General features: G+C 41.4%; 2 protein-coding genes and 1 pseudogene across 3 annotated transcripts; 1 reads left to right on the forward strand and 2 right to left on the reverse strand.

The window, feature by feature from the left end:
* Positions 1-3,124: 3,124 nt before the first annotated feature.
* Positions 3,125-13,087, reverse strand: LOC147197179 (transcription factor 7-like). Of its 2 annotated transcripts, XM_086125861.1 has the most exons (8): positions 12,947-13,087; positions 9,778-9,855; positions 9,588-9,705; positions 5,708-5,769; positions 5,546-5,623; positions 4,955-5,114; positions 3,597-3,704; positions 3,125-3,500 (listed from the first exon to the last, which is right to left on the reverse strand). In XM_086125861.1, the coding sequence occupies exons 2-8, from the start codon at positions 9,849-9,851 to the stop codon at positions 3,465-3,467; spliced, it is 636 nt and encodes a 211-aa protein (XP_085981987.1). In that variant the 5' UTR covers positions 9,852-9,855; positions 12,947-13,087; the 3' UTR covers positions 3,125-3,464. The 2 variants fall into 2 exon arrangements, with proteins under 2 accessions (XP_085981987.1, XP_085981986.1); XM_086125860.1 differs by having other exon boundaries at positions 9,588-9,855.
* Positions 13,088-17,300: 4,213 nt separating this feature from the next.
* On the reverse strand, positions 17,301-22,531 carry LOC147197180 (transcription factor 7-like). Its single transcript, XM_086126105.1, has 8 exons — positions 22,491-22,531; positions 22,084-22,369; positions 21,904-21,965; positions 21,749-21,823; positions 20,887-21,046; positions 19,592-19,699; positions 19,422-19,476; positions 17,301-17,440 (listed from the first exon to the last, which is right to left on the reverse strand). The coding sequence occupies exons 1-8, from the start codon at positions 22,529-22,531 to the stop codon at positions 17,301-17,303; spliced, it is 927 nt and encodes a 308-aa protein (XP_085982231.1).
* On the forward strand, positions 19,803-20,653 carry LOC147197181 (uncharacterized; annotated as a pseudogene).
* Positions 22,532-23,751: the final 1,220 nt, after the last annotated feature.

Genomic DNA, 23,751 nt, shown 5'->3' on the forward strand with positions numbered 1-23,751 from the left:
CCCCTCCAAGCCCCCCCCCAGCTCCCCCACCTCCCGAAAAAAAAAATCTTCATTTCTTGCTTATTTCTGCAGGTTATTCTCCAGGCAGTTCCCAAGACTCGCGAAGTGACCCGCAGCCCGAAGCAGCACTGTGCGCACCAGTGTGCGTGCAATGATTCCGACCACGCACGGGGGATTTTTCACCTCCGATGGGTTACACGAGAGCGCCCACTACATGCAGCGTGCACGTCCGCGACTTGGAAACTTCCACCATCGGCTTCTCGCTCAACTTTTTTTAACTCCAGACTTTGCGCGTGACAGCGTTCAAACTCCTGGGTGTTTTTTTTTTTCTATCCCTCAACCTCTCAATTTTTGTATCATTTAATAGATGCCCGACCTATATATATCGCGGAAAGAAATTTAATCTCAAAAGAAACTATTGGTAACAGCGGTGATGAGATCAGATGACATGTTTTAAAAGTAGAAAAAAGGGATGTTGCACCTACTTGTGGCCAGTTTCCGTGCCCTGCCTTTGGACCTCATGGTGCCAGTCTTTCGGCGTGAGTTTGTTTGGATTTTTTTTTCTCGGATCCCCTTTTCTCCCTTTTTGCCGTTTTCCCCTCTCTTCTACGCTTTTTTTTTTCCTCTAGGTTTCTCAATCCCAGACGCGCTATCTCTCCAGCATTGTCAACCCGGACACCTTCGCACATGCGCACTAGCCTCCAAGGTCTGCGGGCTGCACGTGCCAGACAAAGTTTTGGGAGATTGATCGTTTTAGGGATGAACCTGACGTGGTCAAGATGCACGTTGTGGATGGTTTGTCACATTTTTTCCACACTTTTGCTGAGCGGAAGCTTTCCAATCTGTAAAAAAAAAAAAAAAAAAAAACTGTCACGTTGTTACTCCCGTTTTGAGGTTTATTTAATGCACCGGACAGTTCAGTTTTCCCCTCAAAATGAGGCACTTTCAGAAAGCAGTGGGCAACTCTATACTGTTATTCGGCGTGGTAAAATGTGTCAATTTGTGCTTTTGTGCATTATAAATAAAGCTAAATTATTTTTAACAGTACATCCACGGACATTCATTATAAAACCACTCTCCTCGGGGGTTGGGGGGGGGTGACCCTTTCAAGCGTCACATTAATCACACTTCATTGAAATTGCAATGTATCGTGTAGTTAATAAAGAGTGCACACATTTAATTGTGGAATAATACAGAGCGGGTGAATTGGCCTCCCAATAGAGCACCTTTTTTGTGCTGGAAATTATATTGCTGAAGTAGCCATTAATCCCAATTTGAGACGTTCTTGTTGCCTTGGTGTAACACTTTATCTGTCGGTAATTTATGAAGGATTGTCTCACTTGAATTCACACGGGAGAACAACTCAAATAAAAACGGAACGCGCAGAATAACGTCAGTATTGTAGTTATTATTTTAAAAACTAATAAATTAGCCCATGCATGCTGTTGTCTATAAAACCCCGCGAAGGAAAGTGAAGACTAATTATAAATGAACGACCTTCCAAATGATCACAATTGTTTATCTGTATCAATTTGCAGCCGACAAAATGTCAAGCAAAAACAAACAGGAAATGCTCTCAAAGCCAAAACATCCTCAAGGCCTTTACAAGCTCACTTGATCACAAATAAATCAAGACCCCCCGCATTTTAACCTCACTCAATCCCAACAAAAACTAATTTCGTTTATTGCCACTGTAATAAGGTCCACTGTTAGCTACCACCATGCTCCGAGAGTGCGCGCCCCTCACGTGTACGCGCGCAAGATCTGAGCTCAAGTGCAAACCGATCCTACAATGCATTGAAAAAAATGTTTTATCAATAGGACTTTGGACCACATAATAATAATAATAATAATTCACTGTCCATTTATTTCTAATAATGCTTGTTATTGGCATACTACTTCAGTGACTTTAAAAAATATCTATGTCTTTATATTAGCAGCATTCGTTTATTATTATTTACTTACGGAATCACAACAGGGATTTTGTCTCGTTGAATACACAAATTGATGTCCTCGTGGCTGTCCTCATCGTTTTGAGATTGCTTCTTATGCTAATGTATAAACATGCATTCGGCCTGTTACCGTTTGAAAATCGCCTTTTTTTTCGTGTTGTGTGGGGCCACGAAGCGTAATATTGTTGAGGGGAAAAAAAAACAATTTTGAACAGTAATTTCCCCCAAAGATGCATTTTACGAAGGAGCTGTTCATTTGTGCTACAGTACAATGCTACAAGCGTGTTGACTGATTAATGTGGCTAATTATTATTTGTATATGTTTATTCATCCATCCGCCCACCCATCTACTAAAAAAAGACAATTAAGGAAGGCCCATCTTTTGACTGGTAATTCAAAAATCAAGTGAGACAATGCAGTATCAATTCATTTGTGATTGACATTTTGGGCCATGATGCAGCGGACATTATGTAATTACCATCTGTAAAACAACAGGGGGCTCTTGCCCTTGCAACGCAGCATCAAAGTTTTTAAATGTGCCATAATATTTGATCATTGTAGAACTGGAACCTGTATGGAAGACGGTCATCGGCATGCTTTAGACTATACTACCCTCTAGTGTATGTTTTGTGTAATGTTTGAGTTTGACAACCTGGAGATGAAAACTGGGCCGTAATATGCGAGTTACTGTGTATTGCAAAAATTCCATACCTATTAAAGTTACGGGATTTCACTATTGCCACCCCAGGACCTCCGTTTTTCAACTGTAGTGAAGTCACGATTCGCATTTTGAATTCAGGTAAGAACATTAAAACCAAAGGTGAACAAGTGAAAGGATGAAACATTTCTCTTTCCAAAAGATCTGCACTGCAATTGAGTTCCACTCGTACAGATTTAAAAACGTCAAATTTATGAAGTGCTACCGGTGGCCTTTTAACAGAGTCATAATGAAAATGAGAACATGTTGACAGGGCGCGCGCACGCGCACACACACACACACGCATTAAAAACTCATCCCCATCAATCCATAATATAGTCCTGTTGCATCAGCTCTGTGATCTCAGAGACATCAAGACATGAAATCAGTAAGACTACGATCAGTTTTATTGACCTTCGTTTCCAGTAACAGAGCAAAAATTCCTAGTTAAATTCCCGGTTGCGGGCCAGTAAATAGTACTTACAAATTGATGAGATACGTCTTGCTAAATAAGCTCAGTGTCGTGTCATCAGTATTTGATAAATACATAACAGAGTGCTAAATACAACTTCTTAATGAAGCTATTGCTTGCGTTTTGTTCATTGCATTACAACACAAAACCTTTTTCACCTTTTCAGAGTGAACCAATGGTAGCTATGGTTACAAATGATGGCAAGAAAATGTTTTTACATTTGTGGGATTAGCTGTGACAGGGACACTGGGATGGTTCATGAAGTCAGTGGCGAGGATTCACTGTCCTGTTCAATACATTCTTTTTCAGTTTTCTCAACTTCAGAGGGCAGCATTGCAAACTCTCAGTCCCTGATCCTTTTATTGTACCGCTTTTTGCCCTACAAACAAGCACACATGGCTTAGTATAGAATGCATCATTACATCATTATCAGAAGTGCGTCCCATGTTGCATTCATCGCAAGGGTCACACTCACATAGTTATGGCGACAAGACCAATCTGGATGCTGCTGGGCGTGAAGTCTCCTCTCTTCCTCAGCTAGCTCGTAATACTTGGCTTTTTCTTTTTCAGGTAGCAAATGCCACTACATTGAAATGACACATTTAGAATGACGCACAGAAAGAACATCAGGGATGGATACTTTCTACACATGCTGAAATCTGTCAATTACCTATTCGGACACAAGGAAAAATAAAGTGTGAGCTGTTCATTCATTCATTCATTCATTCATTTTCCAATCCACCTGATCCTCACAAGGGTCGCGGGGGGTGCTGGAGCCTATCCCAGCCGTCATCGGGCAGTGGGCGGGGTCACCCTGAATCAGTTACCAGCCAATCGCAAGGCACACAGAGACAAACAACCATCCGCGCTCACACTCACACCTAGGAACAATTTAGAGTGTTCAAGCAGCCTGCCATGTATGTTTTTGGAATGTGGGAGGAAACCGGAGCACCCAGAGAAAACCCACGTAGGCCCAAAGAGAACATGCAAAGTCCACACTGGGAGGCCGGAGCTGGGATTGAACCCGGTACCTCTGCACTGTGAGGTCGACGCGCTAACCAATGGAGCACCGGGCCGCCCGTGTGAGATGTTCTTCAAGGTAACTTGCCAGTGGGGTAGGCGTTTTCCCTCATTTTCTACACTGTATTGATCAGTTAGAGGGAATAGTCCTTACTCTTAAAACAGGTTAAAACAGATCTCTACCTCGCTGCAGGCATATCAACAATCAGACCAAACGTAAACATTTTCTCTCCTTTGCGGTCAAGGCAGCAAAAAAACAAACTCTCATGTGCCGCTAAAAGATCCTGAGCAAGTATCATCATGGCAGACAAGAAAAATGATAACTAACCCTGATCAATAGCGAATAGGAAGCAACCTGAAGTTTGCACTGTTGCGGGACACAAGTAGAGGAGCAACTGATTGTGTTGAGTGTTTGTATAACGTGTCCCCCAGGTCATTTAGGACAATAAATATGACAGGGAGGTCTAATTGTATTTTCTGACAGTTTGGATGGGCTGTTGCACCATGCTGCCTCTCACAGGCCAGTCTGGGTATTACACACTACAGGAGCAAAAAATTGTCAATGCGTGATTTTTGCCTCATGAGGAATTTAGAATTTAAAATTGAGTATGTGTGTTATCTGTTGAAGAGCAAGTGTATTGCCTCAGCAGTGCTCTAGAAGTGAACCGGCCTCTGTCCAGCAGACAGTCCTAACTCCACATTTCCGTGAAACTTAAAAGCTTGGAAATGCAGCCTTCCAAGCCAGGCGTCTGGTCCTTACTGCCCGAGTTTCTGCCACCCCTCAATTTTGCTTAACAGAATGTGAGCACTTACCATTTTTCCTAAGGTCTCATTTATAACAGCAATATTTGTTGAAACAGACTTGGCCTTGACTGCTTGTCTATGTTCTTTCGAGAACAACATGAAGGCATTTAGAGGCTTCTTGACATAGGTTTGCTCTGTGACTTGGTCTTCCACTTTTTTAGATTTCTTCCTGCAATACAGTATTAGAGTATCAGATACATCTGACATGTAATGCACCAAGGATATTAATATGCTGTAATCATTTTAGACAGATGAAAAAAACTGGCACAACTTGAAATATAAAAGTATATACTTGTGATTCTCAACAGGTGGGCCACGGACACATTTGGGGTGTGTCACAGACAGCTCTTAAAACAATTATATGTATTTGTATTCAAATTTTATTTCAGAACAGTACTGAGGTGTTACTGAGTTCTCACATGGAACGTAGAATATCGGGAGAGTGTCAGGAAATGTTACACACTTGTGCTCTACTCACGAGCTACACGGTGCGGTCTCCATGGTCTTGTAAATCTTTTTTTTTATTTTTTATTAAGAAATGAAAATTGTAACATTTCAATACAACACCATCATTTTATTTCCTACTACTAATTGCCTTACTTTATCTTGGGAACGTTGGCAGGAAGGGGAGCCGCAATGTTAGGAGGAGCCGTAACTTTGTACAAAAGCTCTCCATTCCTAAACAAAGAGACATAGCCACACCGATACATGAAAAGTATGTCGAAGGTTGCAGGGACGATTTCACTGCTGGTTTGTACTTACAGTAATCCAACAGGACGCATGTTCATGCCATTAGGCAGCAGCACCTCTGGGACAAAGTTAGTCTAAAGGTAGAACAGATAAGGCAACTGACTTTTATGGCAGAACATTGACATTAATGACAGGGTAAATTAAGCCCTTGTAAATATCATGAAAGGTGTCCTATTTCTTTTATTATAACAACACAAAATAATATCTGATGAAAATATACAGTACCAAAATGTGGAACGTTAGGTTCATCAAGTATGCATTCATGTGACACTGCCCTACAAGTTAGGTGTGCACAATTAAAGCCAGAAAAAAAAATGTTAACGTTTCCAGGTACATGGAAGTACTCCGGGGGGCACGATATATGACTGGTGGGTCATTTTTCTGCTGACTTCATGCTATATGTTTTTTGCTGAAGGGATAGGCAGTTCTTTTGACTGTACTGAATCTATTCATTAATGTTATTCATTCAAAAGATTTTTGGCACCAAATTGTTGAATGCTTTATCATTCAGTTCATGTTTGATCTAACATTTTACTAATTGAGGGGCGTACATTGCATTTACGGAACATAGCACAAAGTCATTCTCGGAGACGCAGCCTTAGTTTAAATGGTGTGTAGGCACTAAAATTGCTTCTGCTCTGTATGTGCGGTGCGGTGACAGCGCTAATTTTATTACTAGTTCAAAGCATGAATCATGTCCTCGGTGTTATGTTTCGATCTGGTTACGTTTGGTTTTGATTCCTCATGTGCCCTTTTTTCGCCACCTGTTCTCGTTATCAGTGTTCCTTGTGTGTCACCAATTAGCTCCCTCAACCCTTTGTGTGTTGTCCAGGTGTTTCTCGTTGTCTCGTCACTGAACTTTTATTTAGTTTCCTGAGTTTCTGTTAGTCTTTGTTGGGTCATTGTGATCTGTTAGTATGTGAGCATACGTGTGCTCCTGTCATGTTTTGTTTCCTGTTGTAGTTTGGTTTGATACTTGTGATTTCCAGGCATTTTTTTGAGTACTTCGACTTAAGTGTTTTTTTTTCCATTGTACTGCTGTGTGTATTTTTTGTTAAATAAATTTTGGTTAATCCACCCTGCTCCTCCCTGCCTCCCTGCTTTTTGGGGTCCTACAACTAGTAGTGATGGGTCCATGAGGCCTCATGAGGCGTGTCGACACAATGACACAGTGTTGATACTGTACTGATACTGTGTCGCTGACCACTGCCACCTGCTGGACCTTCAAAATCCCTGCAGCCAACCCACTTGACAGACTGAACAAACTGATTTGATGATGACGTGTATACAATGCACGACCTCACTCTACCCACAATAGCCACAAGCGCCACTGTTTATGCTGTTTATATTGTTTATATTGTCTATACTGTTCAGATTACATGCCTTTTTTATACAGTGTAGCTGCTATCCTTTCTTAGCTGTGTGTGTTTAATGCACAGCATGTTTGCATGCATGTATGCACTGAGGATTGAGAGGAATTAATTTCATCTATGCTGCATGTCATACATAAAGCATATTTGACAATAAAGATGACATTGACCCTTGACAATATCATTCACATCCATGCATTCATATTGTATCATTCAATGTGTTTCAATAATGTGAAAATCATGTGAATGAGGATGCTTGTGGGCTTTGTCTTCACAAATTTTGATTTAGAAAAATAAGATGCTCCAGTGTTTTAAATTTCAGTCTGTTGCGTTTAATGCATGCTATTTCCCCTGTTGTGGAGAACACACACACACAATGGAATAAGACATGTCAAAAATCCGAGAGGCACTTGGAGAGACAAGATTTTAATAAATACCTTATTCTCCAAAAGGAGATCAAAATGGCTCTACACGGCTGACAATTTGTATTTGTCCGGAAGCTGCTCCATAATATGCACGTACTGTAGCAACGTCACTCGAGTGAAGCGCGTCTCAGCAGTCGATGGTCTGCTGCTCTCTGCTGTGAGCGCGAGCACGTACTCGCGGCGCCGACCCAACCCACGCCACATATTAAGCTTTGAACTACGACAACAGCTAAACTAGCCTAGCCAATGTAATGATGGTCAGCAGACAAGGTTTACGTTTTATGTGACTTTTAATAGCAGAGTCATCAAACGTGCGGTGTGCTCACTCGCAGTCACTTTCTGGAACTCCCCCTTATAGGCGGGACCTCTCAATCAACTGGAGTATGACGTACAGTACAAACGTCCATAAAGCACTTCTCATATAATAATAGCCTATTATATGACAGCCGACATGACGCTCGAAGTCAGACGGACACATTTTTTCTGATAATCAGTGTGTTTTCCGTATTGCCCAAACATATATTTTTATTCGAGCGAGGGTGAGGTCTGGCTTGTTTTTTTTTTTTTTTAATCTTTATTGAACAAATCAGAATACAATTCTCAGCAAACAGAAAGGGTCTGGCTTGTTTCGGCAATCGGCATCGTGTCGCCAGACGCACTTCCTTAGGATACACTGTGCGGGCTTTTACTGCGTCAACGCTCCCTGCACTGAGTCGACGCCCCCTGGACTAAGTGGCGCAGCTTGGACTGTGCCAAGCAGCCGATGCAGTCTAAACTGCACCGGTGCAGTTCACGTGTCAATTAGCAGCCTGGACTGTGTCAACGCAGCCGATGTGTCAATTAGCAGCCTGGACTGTGTCAACGCAGCCGATGCAGTCTAAACTGCGCCGGTGCAGTTCACGTGTCAATCACATGACGTAATGAAGCAGCACATGCACCGACACGTGGTTTGCTCTGTGAGCCCGGCGCATGCGTCAACGCATCGGTGTCGCTGGACCCATCACTAACAACTACCATCACGCAGAACGTGACACTCGTTTCAGTTCTGTCTTTGAAGGCAGGCTTATAATAATCTATAGTTTGTTCATGACTCATGAGACGTTTAAAACGAGATGGGGAAAATGGGGTGAATATAGGAGAATGAATGGCAACACAATTTAGGATATGTCAATGTAGATTGAAATATGGGATTTACATGTCACTGTTGACCACTTATTTTTGTTTATATATATATATATATATATATATATATATATATACTGTATACACATATGTAATACACACACACACACACAAAGGAGCGTCAGCGCAGAGCGCCGATACATATGTGGAACTGGGAGTCGCGGCTTGGAATTGAAGCGGATTTACATGGGGCAGGAGATGGGAGACAATCTCTTTTTCATCAATGGATGCGACAGCTTCTTGTTTGCTTTCAAACTTAGCTTGTAGCAGACGTGCACATTTTCAGCACGACGTCTCTGATCCAATGGTGAAAGGACACTTTGATTCGCTCCTCTTTCATCTAGAAGCGCTTCAAACAACAAAGTGTTTGCAGAAAAAGGGGTTAAGATTGCACTGACTGTGTCTTATGTGATGTGTCGTATTATTTTCTCATTTTATGTTAACTGTTCTTTTGATGGCGGCACGGGCATCCGCAGCGGCTCACATTCTCATCAATTAAACTTCACAAAGAACGCTCAAATAGAGTTACAACTGCAGTTCTTGCAGTAACATTATAGGCAGTAGGAAGCAGCTTTCTGCATCTGTGCCCCACGCATCAGAGAAGCCGCCTGCCTGAGACAGTCAAACCGGCAAACTGAGTGTCCACTACCGGAAACAAGTTCCAAACTTTCCTCTGCATGACTGCTTTTGACTAACTCATGTGCAAGTGTGAGTTTGTGCTTATGTGCGTCCTGGGTTTGTATGAAGGAAAATGTGTATCCAATTCTTGTGATTTTGCATTTTTTCCCTCTCTGCCTGGAACTTTTTGTTTGAGTTCTGACTTCACTTTGAGACCACCTTGTGCATGGAAAGTGCATCATAAAGTTATTGATTGATTGATAATGGTGTTATCAAGCAATCCGTGTCTTAACTTACCTGGCCATGGATATGCGCAAGTGTCTCAATGCTCTGGGGAAGCGGCTGGAGATTCTGGTGATTCATTGGCACAAAGTGCATGCTGGGAGCAGCCATCACCGGAGTTGGCTGCATATAACTGTTTTGTATGGGAACAAAGCCATTATAGTCCTTATGCTGGCTGCCTACTGCCTGAGGGTTGGTGTTGTACCTTGGCCCATCAGGTCGTGAGGGTTGAGCAGCATTTTGAGGATGACATTTTGATGTAAACCCAGGCATTTCCATATCCCTGCAAAAACAAAAGCACACACTCCCTCGTTAAAAGGTCCCCGAATATTGACATGCTGTTTGGACAGGACGGTAAACACCATTCTCGAATTTTCACTTCTAACATGTCACGCATAAAACGCGGTTTCGATTCAATTAATGAACAGAAATCCGACAATAAGTAACAGTAACTCTAAAGATTGTGCCACTCCTTCGCTACTTTGCAAAAATTAAGAAGGAATCTTCTGTTCACAGCTCGGTTTATATTCACTCCACTCATTTTAAATGGAATGGCGGTGCTCTGGTGAAACAAGTATGCTATGTTGTGGGTCGTTGACTTGTCCAAAAAAAAAAAAAAAAGACAAAAATCTTCATCTTTACTTTGTGTATATTTTGTTGTCTGACGACATTTTAGAAAATAGCATACCGGTCCATGGATTTGCTAGTCTCATGAAATCATATATTCCTACTTATGTGTTGTTAACAGTGGCTTGGATGTTATTTTAAAAGCCTTCTTTAGCACCATCACAGGCCACAGGCATTGATGGCACATCTTCTCAAGTCAAGATGGCGCCCGAGTAGGCAGCCGTCAGCAAGTGCTCTCATGAGCCTTGCTTTTTTTGTTGTTTTTGTGTTTGTTGTTACGTCTAGTGGACCTGATGTGGACTTTTTTCAGCATTTTTTGGCCCGAACATTCATCAAGGAGGAGACTCTGTGCTTGGTGGTTGCGCCTTCACGGCAGCATGGGTATACCAGCAGCTACCAGTTTTTGACTGGGAGGAATGTCGGCGCCATTTGACTGTCGTTGCTGGACAGTCCCGGGGCGCTTGTGTCTTGCGCCTGGAATGGGCAGCATTTTTCACAGCCCCGCTTTGTTCAGCGGAGAGATCGGTGCTGTTGAATGGTCTGCGGCTGGATGGATGTAAGTCTTGAGGAGCCGACGATGAAAAGAAAGGAGCGTTAGCGCGGAGCGCCGATGCGGATTTGGAGCTCGGAGTCGCGGCTTGGAGTTTGAAGCGGATTACGTGGGACAGGAGAAGTGAACTCATCTCTTTTCGTCAATGGACGCTACAGCTTCGTGTTTGCTTTCAAAACTTAGCTTGTAGCAGACGTGTGCACATTTCCAGCATGACGTCTCTGATCCACTGGAGAAAGGACACTTTGATCCTCTCCTCTTTCATCTATAACTGCTTCAGACAACAAAGTGTATGCAGAAAATTGGTGAGGATTGCACGACTGTCTGTGTCCTATGTGTTGTGTTGTATTATTTTTGTTATTTTGACTTCAAAATGGCGCCGCGAGAGTGGCTGCCTTTCCAGCAGCTCCTATATTTTGTTGTTCTACTTCTTCCTTTCATAACTTTGCTGCTGTGAATTGGGAATTTCTCCATTGCGAGACTAATAAAGGTTTTCTTATCTTATCTTATCTTACTTTCACATCTGTCATAATGTTTGTCAGCCAAGAGGCATCATATTTGGAAGTCTTGACTGTAGACAGTTGGCACATATAAAACCACCCAACCGTCGACAAATAAAAATAATCCATAGCCTAGTGTCAGTATGTATGCATTTTTTGACCAATTGCCATAACTATATTTACAATTAACAAACAAGTTGAACTAAAAATTGTAACACCTTCACACACACACACACACACACACACACTCACACACACACACACACACACACACGCGCACACACACACACGCGCGCGCGCACACACACACACACACACACACACACACACACACATCCCTTTGACACCTTTTATATTCTTTAAAACATGACCCTTTGCGGCCTGGTGGTCAAGTGGTTAGTGCGTCGACCTCACAGTGCAGGGTTCATGGATTCACTCCCGGCTCTGGCCTTCCTCTTTGGAGTTTGCATGTTCTCCCCGGGCCTGCGTGGGTTTTCTCCGAGTTCTCCGGTTTCCTCCCACATTCCAAAAACATGCATGGCAGGCTCTTGAACCCTCAAAATTGTCGTGTGTGTGTGAGCACGGATGGTTGTTCGTCTCTGTGTGACCTGCGATTGGCTGGCAACCGGTTCAGTGTGTCCCCTGCCTACTGCCCGAAGATGGCTGGGATAGGCTCCAGCCCCCCCGCGATCCTTGTAAGGATAAAAGCGGATCGGAAAATGGATGGATAGATGGATGAAACATGACCTTGTAAAATCCGATCAGATGAGTTTGACTTCAACAGCAAAATCGACAAAGAATTTCATTTCGGAATTCACTTTCAATTCGATATGCATGTGTTGTGACATATGATCACTTACTAAAACAATTCTATCAATGGGACTGTAATAATTGAGTGAACTGTGATGGACACCATTCAAAGTAACCTCATTGTGAACTGTGTGATGTATAGAATTCAAAGTAAGCTAAATTTTACTTTGACATAGAGAAGTGTGTTTGAAGATCAGATGGTATTTTTGGAGCTTAGCCAAAGCCTCTCGGTAAATACTTAGCCTACCTACGTGACCTTTACCCCAGTCAATGTGTCAGGCGCCATTTTCAACTTTGTCTTTCATTTCAAACAGTTGGATAATCCCAGACATTTTGGAGATTTGGTGATTTATATTAGAATTGCTTCATTGTTTTTGGCTAATTGGCAACATCAAGAATCCAGCAGAGGGAAGGTTTAGAGATGATAAAACTCACAGATTATTGAAAAAGTGATTTGAAGTGCATATATATATATATATATATATATTTAAATATATATATCTCAGTGAGTAGGCATTCTTAGCACAGTCTCTTTAATATAATATACACATGCACACACATCCGTTTTATCCTCACTAGGGGAGCAGACTTGCTGGAGCCCATTCCCAGCCATCGTCGGCCGGTAAGGAGGATATACCCTTAACTGGTTGCCAGACATTCGCAGGGCACACATAGATGAATAACCATTCGCACTTATGGACAATTGAGAGTGTTAAATAGACCTACCATGAGAGTTTTTGGAATATGGGAGGAAGCCGAAGTACCTGGAGAAAACCCACGCAGGCACAGGGAGAACATACAAACTCTTCACAGGGAGGCCAGAGCCGGAATCAAACCCATGACCTCCACACTACTTGCACACTACAATGACTCATTAAAGCACTTACTCTGGTCGTTCCCAGTGTAGATTTGGTTCCTTAGTTCAACTGTTGGATGAGCTTGCCTTCTTTGCCCCCAAATCCATCTGCTGCTGTGTTGCTGAGACTGTCCTAAGAATGCCTACTCACTCATATCCAACACTGTCAAACTCAGACTGCCGTCAAAGACTTCAAAGCAGTGATGGCCTTTCGTGTGTGTGGTCTTGGGTGTACTTTGAGACATCATGCACATGATGCTAAAATTCTTTACATAAGTATGATGTGCCACTTTCAAATTTCTTGGGGGGTAAGGGTCAAAAGTTTGTTTGTAGCTGGTATCCTGGGGATGGCATGTAAAATCTCAGCCATTGCTTTCAATCAGATGTTGAGAGACGGACTGGGATTTTTTCCACAATTGAAAAGATTTTTCTGGTAATTTAATTTAAGGTCTCTGACAGTCCATCCCTCCATCTTCATCTATTTCCTGACCCACTTTATCCTCACAAAGGTCGCGGGCGGTGCTGGAGCCTATCCCAGCTGTCTTAGGACAGTTGGCGGGGGACTGAACTGGTTGCCAGTCAATCGCAGGGCACACAGAGATAAACAACCATCCACACTCACACTCACATCCAGGGACAATTTAGAGGGTTCCATTAATCTGCCATGCATGTTTTTGGAATGTGGGATGAAACCGGAGTACCCGGAGAAAAGCCACGCAGGCACGAGGAGAACATGCAAACTCCACACGGGAGCATAGAGTCTAAAAGACGAGGTGAACAGGAAAAGAGTAGCTCAGGCCACACATTTTTACTCGTGAAAGCATCACTTCATCACCAAACCAAGCCGCCTCACTGTCATGTTGTGTGTACATCTGTGCAAGTGGTATGTTTAGCAGACGCATGGTTTTGATGTCCAGTGGAATATCTTGATGAGTTTTTTAGTTCGTTTTAGTTTTCAGTTTGCCTGCATGTTTAGCTGCATGTGCCGGTAATTTGCGTTAAACTATAGTTCCCTTGTAGCTCCTGGATTAGTTCATTCTGCAGTCTGCTTTAATTAAACTTGCAATGCAACTGAAACCATAGTTGCCTTACTACTATAACAGTTAGCACAAATTGAATTTCGCATACAATTACATCAACAAGTGGTGACTATCTATCGCTACGTGCTACTAGCTACAAGGTAGTACTTTATTGCGGGTGACCCTGAGGAGGAATCATCAAAGTATATGGCACGGTAGTCACATGGTCTGATTTTTAGACTCCAGGCCTAGAATAAGAGGTTGAACTATGGATAAATCTCAACCAAGTATGTTTTTAACAAGTTCATCATGGTATGGGCTTATTGTCAAGTCATTCTTTAGTTTCAATATTATCGTCAATGTTTTGTAGTTTGTCTTGTCATTGTTTTTGTTAGGGTGGTTCTGTTTGTGACCAACAGGTGTCACTGTAGGGCTCTTCCTGCAGTGGCAACCCTGTTGGTCATTGTGTCATCAGTTTGTGTTTCTGATAAAAGGACTCCCTAGCCGACCTGTCGAGTTCGGGCCATTGTGTTTTGTCACTGTGTTTGATTTTGTGTCCGCTTTAGTTTGTATTTTTTGTTAAATACATTATGGTCAGTCCACCCTGCTCCTCCCTGCCTCCCTTCTTTTTGGGGTCCTCTACACGACCATCATTTTCTAGTCCTGACCCTGTATTGTAGACTAGAGCAGTCTTTTTCAAGCCAAGGCACATTTCTTTCACTGAAAAAAATCTAGCTGAAAATGTGAAAAGCTTATTTTAACAATTAAAGTATTATATTGTTATTATATGCATTTTTTTAACATTGAAGAATAACAGTATTATAACACCTTGAATAGAATCAAACAAACATCAATCAAATATTTTATCGTTCATATTTATTCTCTCAGCGTGATGAATGGTTTTGATTAACACAGATCTGATATCCTGGCAGCAATCGATGAAAGACACAAAGCTTTTCCTCGACAGCTCTCTTTTTCTGTTTCTAGTTTTTACAGCAGTCAGGCTATTTCTTTAGCCACTTCAGATCTGAACATCTCATTTACAATGGCTTTGCAGGCGGGAAGTATTAATTGCTCTGCCACTGGGACTTTTTTGATTTAGCCACAAGTTCAGCGACATGGTAACTTGCTTTCAGGGCTCTCTCGTTTACCTTTGCGGCTTTTCTCATGCACGTTACTTGTTTCTCCGTGTTTCTTATCTTATTCACACAGGCGAACAAATACTCCACATTTTTGTTTCGAAGTGAAGGGTGTTTTGTTTGGAGATGGAGTTTGAGCTGACTTGGGACCATAGCGCTGTTGAAGAGCTTTTCACTCCATTCCATTCCAAGCACAACCGAGTCCGTGCCGTTGCAGCTCCGGTATAAGTAAATCCAAATGAAAGATGGCTGTCGTCGTAAGGCCGGCCTGGCGCCAGAAACTTCACTTGTCTCAAAGTACAAGGCAATAAGCTAGCTGCTGCTGCTACCTACCGGTATGGAAGAGTACTACATGATTACTCTGCCAGGCGATAGGCCGCACAGGCATACAAATTGGATCATTTCCCACGACACATTTCGCGGCACGCGAGTGTTTGAAAAAACATCAGCTTTTGTGGATAACACATAGGTGTCAAACTCAGGTCCTGCAGGGCCGCTGTCCTGCATGTTTTCCAAGTCTCTCTGTTGCAACACACCTGATTCAAATGAACAGGTTCAATATCAGGCTTCCACAGAGCTTGCTGATGAGCTGATCATTTGAATCAGGTGTGTTGCAACAGGGAGACTTGGAAAACATGCAGGACAGCGGCCCTCCAGGACCTGAGTTTGACCCCTATGATAACATCTTATGTATTGCTGCTTATGTTGACACTGTCTCTTGTAAGTGCAAATGGACTTCAAAATATAACTGATGAGCATGTTTGTTTAAAATCACAAATTAAATGATCCCTCTGACAGTAATAGTACTCATTCATCATAATTAGTATAGTTTTTATACATTGTCGAGCACCAACGATTGGCATGAATGTAAGCGTCACTGGTTGACCGTCTCTGTGCCCTGCAATTGACAGGTGTGGCCTGTCAGCTGCCCTATGATCCAGCTCACAGCAATCATGATTTAGGACATAGGTGTCAAACTCAGGTCCTGGAGGGCCGCTGTCCTGCATGTTTTCCAAGTCTCCCTGTTGCAACACACCTGATTCAAATGATCAGATCATCAGCAAGCTCTGCGGAAGCCTGACATTGAACCTGTTCATTTGAATCAGGTGTGTTGCAACAGGGAGACTTGGAAAACATGCAGGACAGTGGCCCTCCAGGACCTGAGTTTGATACCTATGATTTAGGATGAGCAGTATAGAAAATATATACAGAAGCTTATTCTAATATTCGTTCAGAGCTGGAAGCAGGTATAAAGTGCTTTCGGAGCCCTGGCCATGTGGGGCTACTGGCACAGTGAGATACTGGCAATTTTTGAATCATGAAGTGCATATTAAAAATTAGTTTGATAAAATGACTTACAAAAGGCCAAAAATGGGGCAGCATTTGAAAGGAAATTAAAAATTGCTGATTCAAAAAGTTGGACTTGGTTTAGGTTTGGCATATGGCTCCATACATATTTTTTGTCCGTCTTGGGCTTATGTATGCCTCCAACTTCTCTTCGATGGTTACAAAACATACAAGACCGGTTTCCTCAAAAAAATGCCAGGCTGCTGAACCTTTTTTTTTAAACTGCACAATAAACAAATACAAAATTATTTTGTTAGGCATGACACGTGCAAAGCATCATGGTTATACCAGGAATATCCAGTTCCAGTCATATATGAATCTGTAAATGTGCAAAAATGGGCCAGAACTGGACATTAAAAAAAGAGATCATAGCTCACATGTACAGTACATCTAAGCAGATGGCTGCAATGGCCTTTTTGGTACATCTCTAGGTGCGACACATGCTTCCCAATTTCCGTAGCCCAAGGCCAAGCATCCCAAGATTGGATTGTTTTTCCATTGCCAAATGAAGTTGTAAAGTTTGGTGAGTTTTCATCCATGTGTTAGGCCCCAAAAATGTGATTCATTGTGTGTGTGAATAAGAGTAAATAATACTGATAAAAGAAAAACTGATACAAAAACGATAGGGACCTCATAGCGGGCACTGCTCGGGCCTTACTAGTGTAAAAATTATGTGGGAATAAATAATTTAATGTGATTTGTCCCATAAAAACTATTGGAGCAATTCTTTTCTCATACAAAAATAAAACTTTGTTTTTCTACAATGTGTGACTGTTGAGTCCCACTATACATCAAACAAAAGGCTATGATTAAACAGCAAAAGCAAACACTTTACAAGAATAAAAAATATTAGGTGGGTTGGGGAGAGGCACAGGCTGCATCAATCTTGCAATCGTGGTGGAGTTTTTTGTTCCAAAGAGAACTGTTCGGTTGTTGAATCCACTGACAAAGAAGCAGGGCTGTCTTCGTCACTGTCTACCTGTCCAGGTTCTTCGTCCTGAAGTTCGGATGTTGATGTTGCTGTAGAAATCAAACTGCTACTTATTTAGGGAACACATTTCACATCAAATAAGTCAAGGGTCCTCTGTAACAATACAAGTATATGATCGGCACGTAAAAGTTCGTCAACACGTGACACAGGAAGCATGCTACTGCCAAACTTACTTGTTGTTGACCTGATTTTGTTTTATTTATTGTACTTAAGACTTTATGGCTGTGTTAGCATAGGCTAGTAATAGATAAGTTTAGTTTTTGTCATGTCTGCGATCTGCTTTTTTTAATTATTTGTTTGTTTATTGAACATAAAACATATATACAGTAATAATTTGACAGAAAATAAGGTAGATAAAAAAAGTAAAAAGAAAGAAATCAATCTTCATTCAACACAGTTATTATGTTCAAGGGAGTAGGAAGAAGTAAAAAACTTATCTAGTCCTACCCCGTTATGTGATTGTATCTAATAAATCATTTTTATATCAATCAGAAAAGAAAAAAGTAAGAAGAAAGAAGTCTCCATTAAGGCTCATACTTTACCCTTAACCGTGATATTTTTACAACTTTTGGTTTGTATCGGGATTATATACTTCCACACCCTGACACTCTTGTGTCAATTTTCTCTTAAATTCATAATGGATATTTTTATACCTTTCTCTATTTATCAACTTAGTTCTGATTTATCATTATATTTAATGTTTTGAATTTATCATTTTAACTCTGATTGATGTAGGTTGTTTGTACTATTTTTTTGAATTTGTTTTTTAACTCAGCAAGCGATTTACTCATTTTCAGGTCCGTTTCGAGATTATTCCACAGATTAACACCTTTGATAGATACACTTCTTTGCTTGATGTTTGTTCTTGTTTTGAGTTTTTTGAATAAGTTGGTACCTCTTAAATCATAGCTGCTTTCTCGAATTTCGAAAAACTTCTGAATGTTTTGGCAGAGCAGGTTATTGTGTGCTTTGTACATTAATTGGGCGATTTTAAAGTCAACCAGGTCATAAAATTTCATCGTATTTAATTTGATAAATAGTGGATTTGTGGGTTCCGTATATTTTGATCTATTAATAATTCGAATTGCTTTTTTTTGTAGGTTGAGAATAGGGAGTGTGTTTGTTTTGCAGGCATTTCCCCATATTTCCACACAGTAGGTCATATATGGTAATAATAATGAAGTGTACAATGTGTACAAAGATCTCTTATTTAGCACTTCCTTGGTTTTGTAGAGGATCCCTACGGTTTTGGCTATTTTTCTTTTTACGTTATCGATATGTGGCTTCCAACATAGTTTTGAGTCTATTACTAATCCGAGAAACTTGGTTTCATACGCTCTTTCTATCTCAATTGAGTTTACCATAATTCTAGCTTGGTGTTTGATTGGTCTTGTGCCAAAAACAATTAACTTCGATTTTTTCAGGTTAAGTGACAATTTATTTCTGTCGAACCAGTTTTTTAATTTGTTTAATTCGTTTTCTACGGTTGTCAGGAGCTGTTTCAGATTTATTCCAGAACAGTAGAAAGTTGTATCATCAGCAAATAGGACACATTTAAATTGTTTTGAGACCTTGCAGATATCATTTATATATAAGATGAATAGTTTTGGACCAAGCACTGACCCCTGAGGAACTCCGTGAGTGATTTTTAGTTGATTCGTTTTTTTATTGTTGAGTTGCACGTACTGATATCTGTTTTCTAAATAACTTTTTATCCATTTATAAGCTACACCTCTAATGCCATATCTTTCTAGTTTTTTCAATAATATACTGTGATCTATTGTGTCAAAAGCTTTTTTTAGATCTAGGAAAACCCTAGAAAACCCTAAAAATTATTATTATTTTTTTTTACAAAAATTAAAAAACCGAATGAACATCCTCCAAGACTGGCGATTCATTCATTTTAGCCAGGGTTGTACAATAATATGTGATCCTTTAGTATACATTGCTTTTGTATATTCTCTTGGCAGATTCAAATTACATTTAATTATATCATAAATATTGCCTTACCCTGCACACTGCCAGTTGTTAAGTCCCGAATTCTTTTATTATACCTTTTTTTGCCCTACAGTTGGGGGGGAACACATGTAATGCTATAGTATTAGCTGCAGAGTACAAGAAAAAGAATTGTATAATTTAGTAGTTTGGTACATTGGGGTATGCAAATGCGTCAAACCCACGTAGTTGTGACGACAGGACCAGTCTGGATGCTGCTGGGAGTGAAGCCGCTTTTCTTTTTCAGCCAGCTCGTAGAATTTAGCTTTCTCCTCCTCTGGTAGCAAATGCCACTGTGTTGATGTAAAACACAAATTAACAAACAAACAATTCCATCATATTCGGCGCAGTTTCATCTGAATACGACATTCATTAATTCTGTGGACAAACACATCAATGAACGCATTTTCTCCAAAGTTAGGTTCCCGATTTCTTCTTTTCTTTCTCGTAATAAAAATTAATCATTCATTGTATTTAAATCAGAGGTGCCCATTATCCCCAACTGACTGGATGTAACTACCTGAAGGCAGCGAACAGATGTGCAGGACGGCTATAAAGACCTTGGAATTATACAGGAAAATAGCAAATATGAGGAGGCAGCTTGAACGGCAGCCACGGCCAAATACTTAAAGAGAGAGACACAGATCTTATTTCATCAGCTGAATGGTAAGTATGATCCAGGGGATTGACATCTACTGTATGCCCTGCAAGTAATCAGATGCCCTGCTGGCATAATACCCTGGCCACCGGAAGAGATGCAAGCCACTGACAACAAGACAAGAAAGCTCCTTACAATCCACAAAATGTTCTGCCCCAAGTCCAGCATCCTGAGCCTGTGCACAAATGAGAAAGTGGGGCTGTGGACTCGTGAGTGTCATGGGCACTATCATGGAGGAAACAACAGGCCTCCAACGCATGGAGCCCACGGACGATCTGCTTAGTGAATGCCTCAGACAACTGAAACTCGGTAAGGAGAAGGAACCAGATGGACTCTCATGGCAACAAAAGCCCCTGCATGGCATGTACCACTGAAGAAGAGAACAGGTATTCAAGAAAACATACCAGTTGCCGGAAAAGGCTTGACTGGAAGACAGCATGAACTCACTAATCATAGCAGAACAAGAACAGGCCCTAAACACAAGATCAATAGAGGCTGCAGTCTACCACTTAACTCCAGGTGCAGGTTATGCAAAAAAGCCCCAGAGACTGTGCAGCATATCACAACAGAGTGTACGATGCTGGCATGAAAGGTATAACTTGGTAGCACGAGTGGTACATTGGAACATCTGTATGACAGGTCCCATAATCAAGATAGCAGGCACCTCCAAAGGTGATTGAGAACAAGACCCTGACTGACAAACCGATGATAGCCAAACAGCCAGACATCGTGGTGGTGGTTGGCGAAGAAATTATTTCCAGACAGATAGATTGCGTGTGTGTGTGTCTGTGTGTACGTAGTACATACATTAGAGTCACTTACCATCTTTCCTAAAGTCTCATTTATAACAGCAATATTCGTTGAGGCAGATCTGTCCTTAACTGCTTGCCTATGCTCTTTTGAGAACAACATGAAAGCATTTAGAGGCTTCTTGACATATGTTTGCTCCGTGTATTGGTCGTCTACTTTTTTAGATTTCTTCCTAAAATAGAACATGGCAATTTGAGTATGTGAGGTCATTAGGAGAAAAATCAGTTTATTGTATTTCCACAAATCCAAAAAGCCAATCCCAGAATCCCCAACCACAAACCCCCCGCCATTTTTTTTTTGAATGCCACCCCTCAAAAAGGACTTTCCAGTTTTTCTTCATGAAAAAACAAAACAAAATCCTGGTTCGAATACGTGTATTTATACAAGTGTAGCTATGTTTCAAGCGAGCGGTACAGTTCAGTTTGCTGTCCACACAGAGTCCATACAAAATGAACGGGCTGGTAGACTGTGCCTGCAGCGTGGCTAGCGGCCATACGACTATGACATCACCCGAGCTACTCTGATCGACTGCCTGGCCTGCTTTACAAAAACCAAGGCATAAGATCGATCCATAATCTGAACTGCTTTATCCTCAGAAGGGTCGGGTGTGCTGCAACCTATCCTAGCTGTCTTTCGGGCAGTAGGTTGTGTACATCCTGAACTGATTGCCAGCTAATCGCAGAGCACATAGACAAACCTTTCACACTCACAATCATACCTACGGACAATATAGAGTGATCAATTACCTACCCTACATGTTTTTGGAATGTGAGAGGAAACTGGAGTACCCGGAGAAAAGCCACGCAGGCATGGGGCGAACATGCAAACTCACACAGAAAGGCAAACAGCTGCAAATGAAATAGCAAGATCTTACTTTGGCTTGGAGATGGTGGGTGGAAGAGGAGCTGTAAAGTTCGCGGTTGTAACTTTGTACAACAGTTCTCCATTCCTTCACAAATTGACACAGGAGACATGATTAGCAAGCAATCTAATATTTTAGTCTCGCTAAAGCATATCTGCATTACTTACAGAAGACCAACAGGACACATTTTCATGCCATTAGGCAACATAACCTCTGGTACAAAATTTGTCTAAAAACATAGAGAAATGCAACTGTTTCAATGGAACGATAACACAACTGCAAGTGAAATATTTCTCCCCCATGCAAATTCCCTTAAAACTACAAAGCTAAATTGATTACAATTATACCTGTCCAGGAATGTGCGGACGTGCCTCAATGTTCTGCGCAATAGGTTGAATATTCTGATGGCTCATTGGTACAAAATGCATACTGGGTGGAGCCATGACTGGATTTGGCTGCAGGAACCCGTTCTGGAGAGGTACATAACTGTTTTGTAATGGAATAAAGCCATTAAAACCTCGGCTCTGGCCTACTGGCCGAGGGTTTGTGCTGAAGACTGGCGTCGCAGTTCGAGATGGTAGAGCAGCGTTTGGAAGTATACGGTTGGAGGTAAAACCTGACATGTCCTTGTCTCTGTATACAAAAAAAAAGAAGAGAACCACCACCTCAGTTGTTATATGCAATGAAAACCTTCCTAGCATGCATAGTCAGTGCTCGTGTGATATTAAAACAGTGATAAACATTATTCCAACACCTGAAGACAATGCCTGGGATTATTTGGCTCTTGTGACACATATTGAGAGGGAGATGATTTTCTGTTGGCAATAACACACAATCATATTGTCATTGTCTATTATTTACTGAATTCATTTTCTTTAGATACAATTGAACTCATCATCATTTCAAGAAATTATTTATATCACATCCTCATTGAATTCGGTAGTGACCTAACCAACAAATGGAACAATTACCAGTTCACCGTGCGCTCTACTGAGCACTCTTCTGCATAGGTGTCAAACTCAGGTCTTGGAGGGCCGCTGTCCTGCATGTTTTCCAAGTCTCCCTGTTGCAACACACCTGATTCAAATGAACAGGTTCAATGTCAGGCTTGCACAGAGCTTGCTGATGATCTGATCATTTGAATCAGGTGTGTTGCAACAGGGAGAGTTGGAAAACATGCAGGACAGCGGCCCTCCAGGACCTGAGTTTGACACCTATGCTTCTCGTTTTACATGAAAATGTTGGCAAGGTGGCATATTTATCGGGGTACTTACTCAGGTAGTTCCCAAAGTAACACACGTACCTTCCTTATATGTTGACGCAATGGTGACGCAAGTTTAATTTTCTCGCCTTGTCTCGTACATGACGTGTTCAACGTTTCGATGCCCTCTGTATCACACATTGGACTGCACACTGCGCATTCAACACACTCATGACACAGCTGTGATGTCAGAGACATCAAAACAGTTTTGGTCTTTTATGTGAGTTTTGGGATGCTTTAGGGCATCACCTTAGACGATGATGAATCCGACGCATCACTGGACCTGATCATGTCAATGATCATACACAACTTTGCACGACGATTTACATTCGGCATAACAATGCATTCATCATGCATCAGTCATGCGGACCTGAAATCGGGATGGCCAAATGAGGGCCCCCTGAAGCTGATGACTTTGCTGAACGGTTCATCGTTCAAAGTCTTTCATTTACACTGGAGCGTTTAAAAAGGTCTGCAAAGGAGTTCCGTTTCTATTGTGACGTCGCCTGAATTTGAGAGCAAGTACCAAACGTGACGTATTATTTAACTATCACTAACGTACAGTATAGTCTAAATTAATGCCACATGGGAAAAGACAATTTCAGTAAATGTTTGTATAAGAAAAACTTCATCGGATCACAAATATAAAGCAATCAAATTAAAGTGAGATTTTAATGCTGTCTTGGTTTTTTTTTGTAGTTTAATATGTCAGTACCATTGCATTGTGTTCTCTTCAAACCCCTTAATAAAATAT

This window comes from Hippocampus guttulatus, chromosome 12 (genome assembly GCF_054856545.1).
Source record: "Hippocampus guttulatus isolate MCC_2025c chromosome 12, RoL_Hgut_1.0, whole genome shotgun sequence".
NCBI lineage: Eukaryota > Metazoa > Chordata > Actinopteri > Syngnathiformes > Syngnathidae > Hippocampus > Hippocampus guttulatus.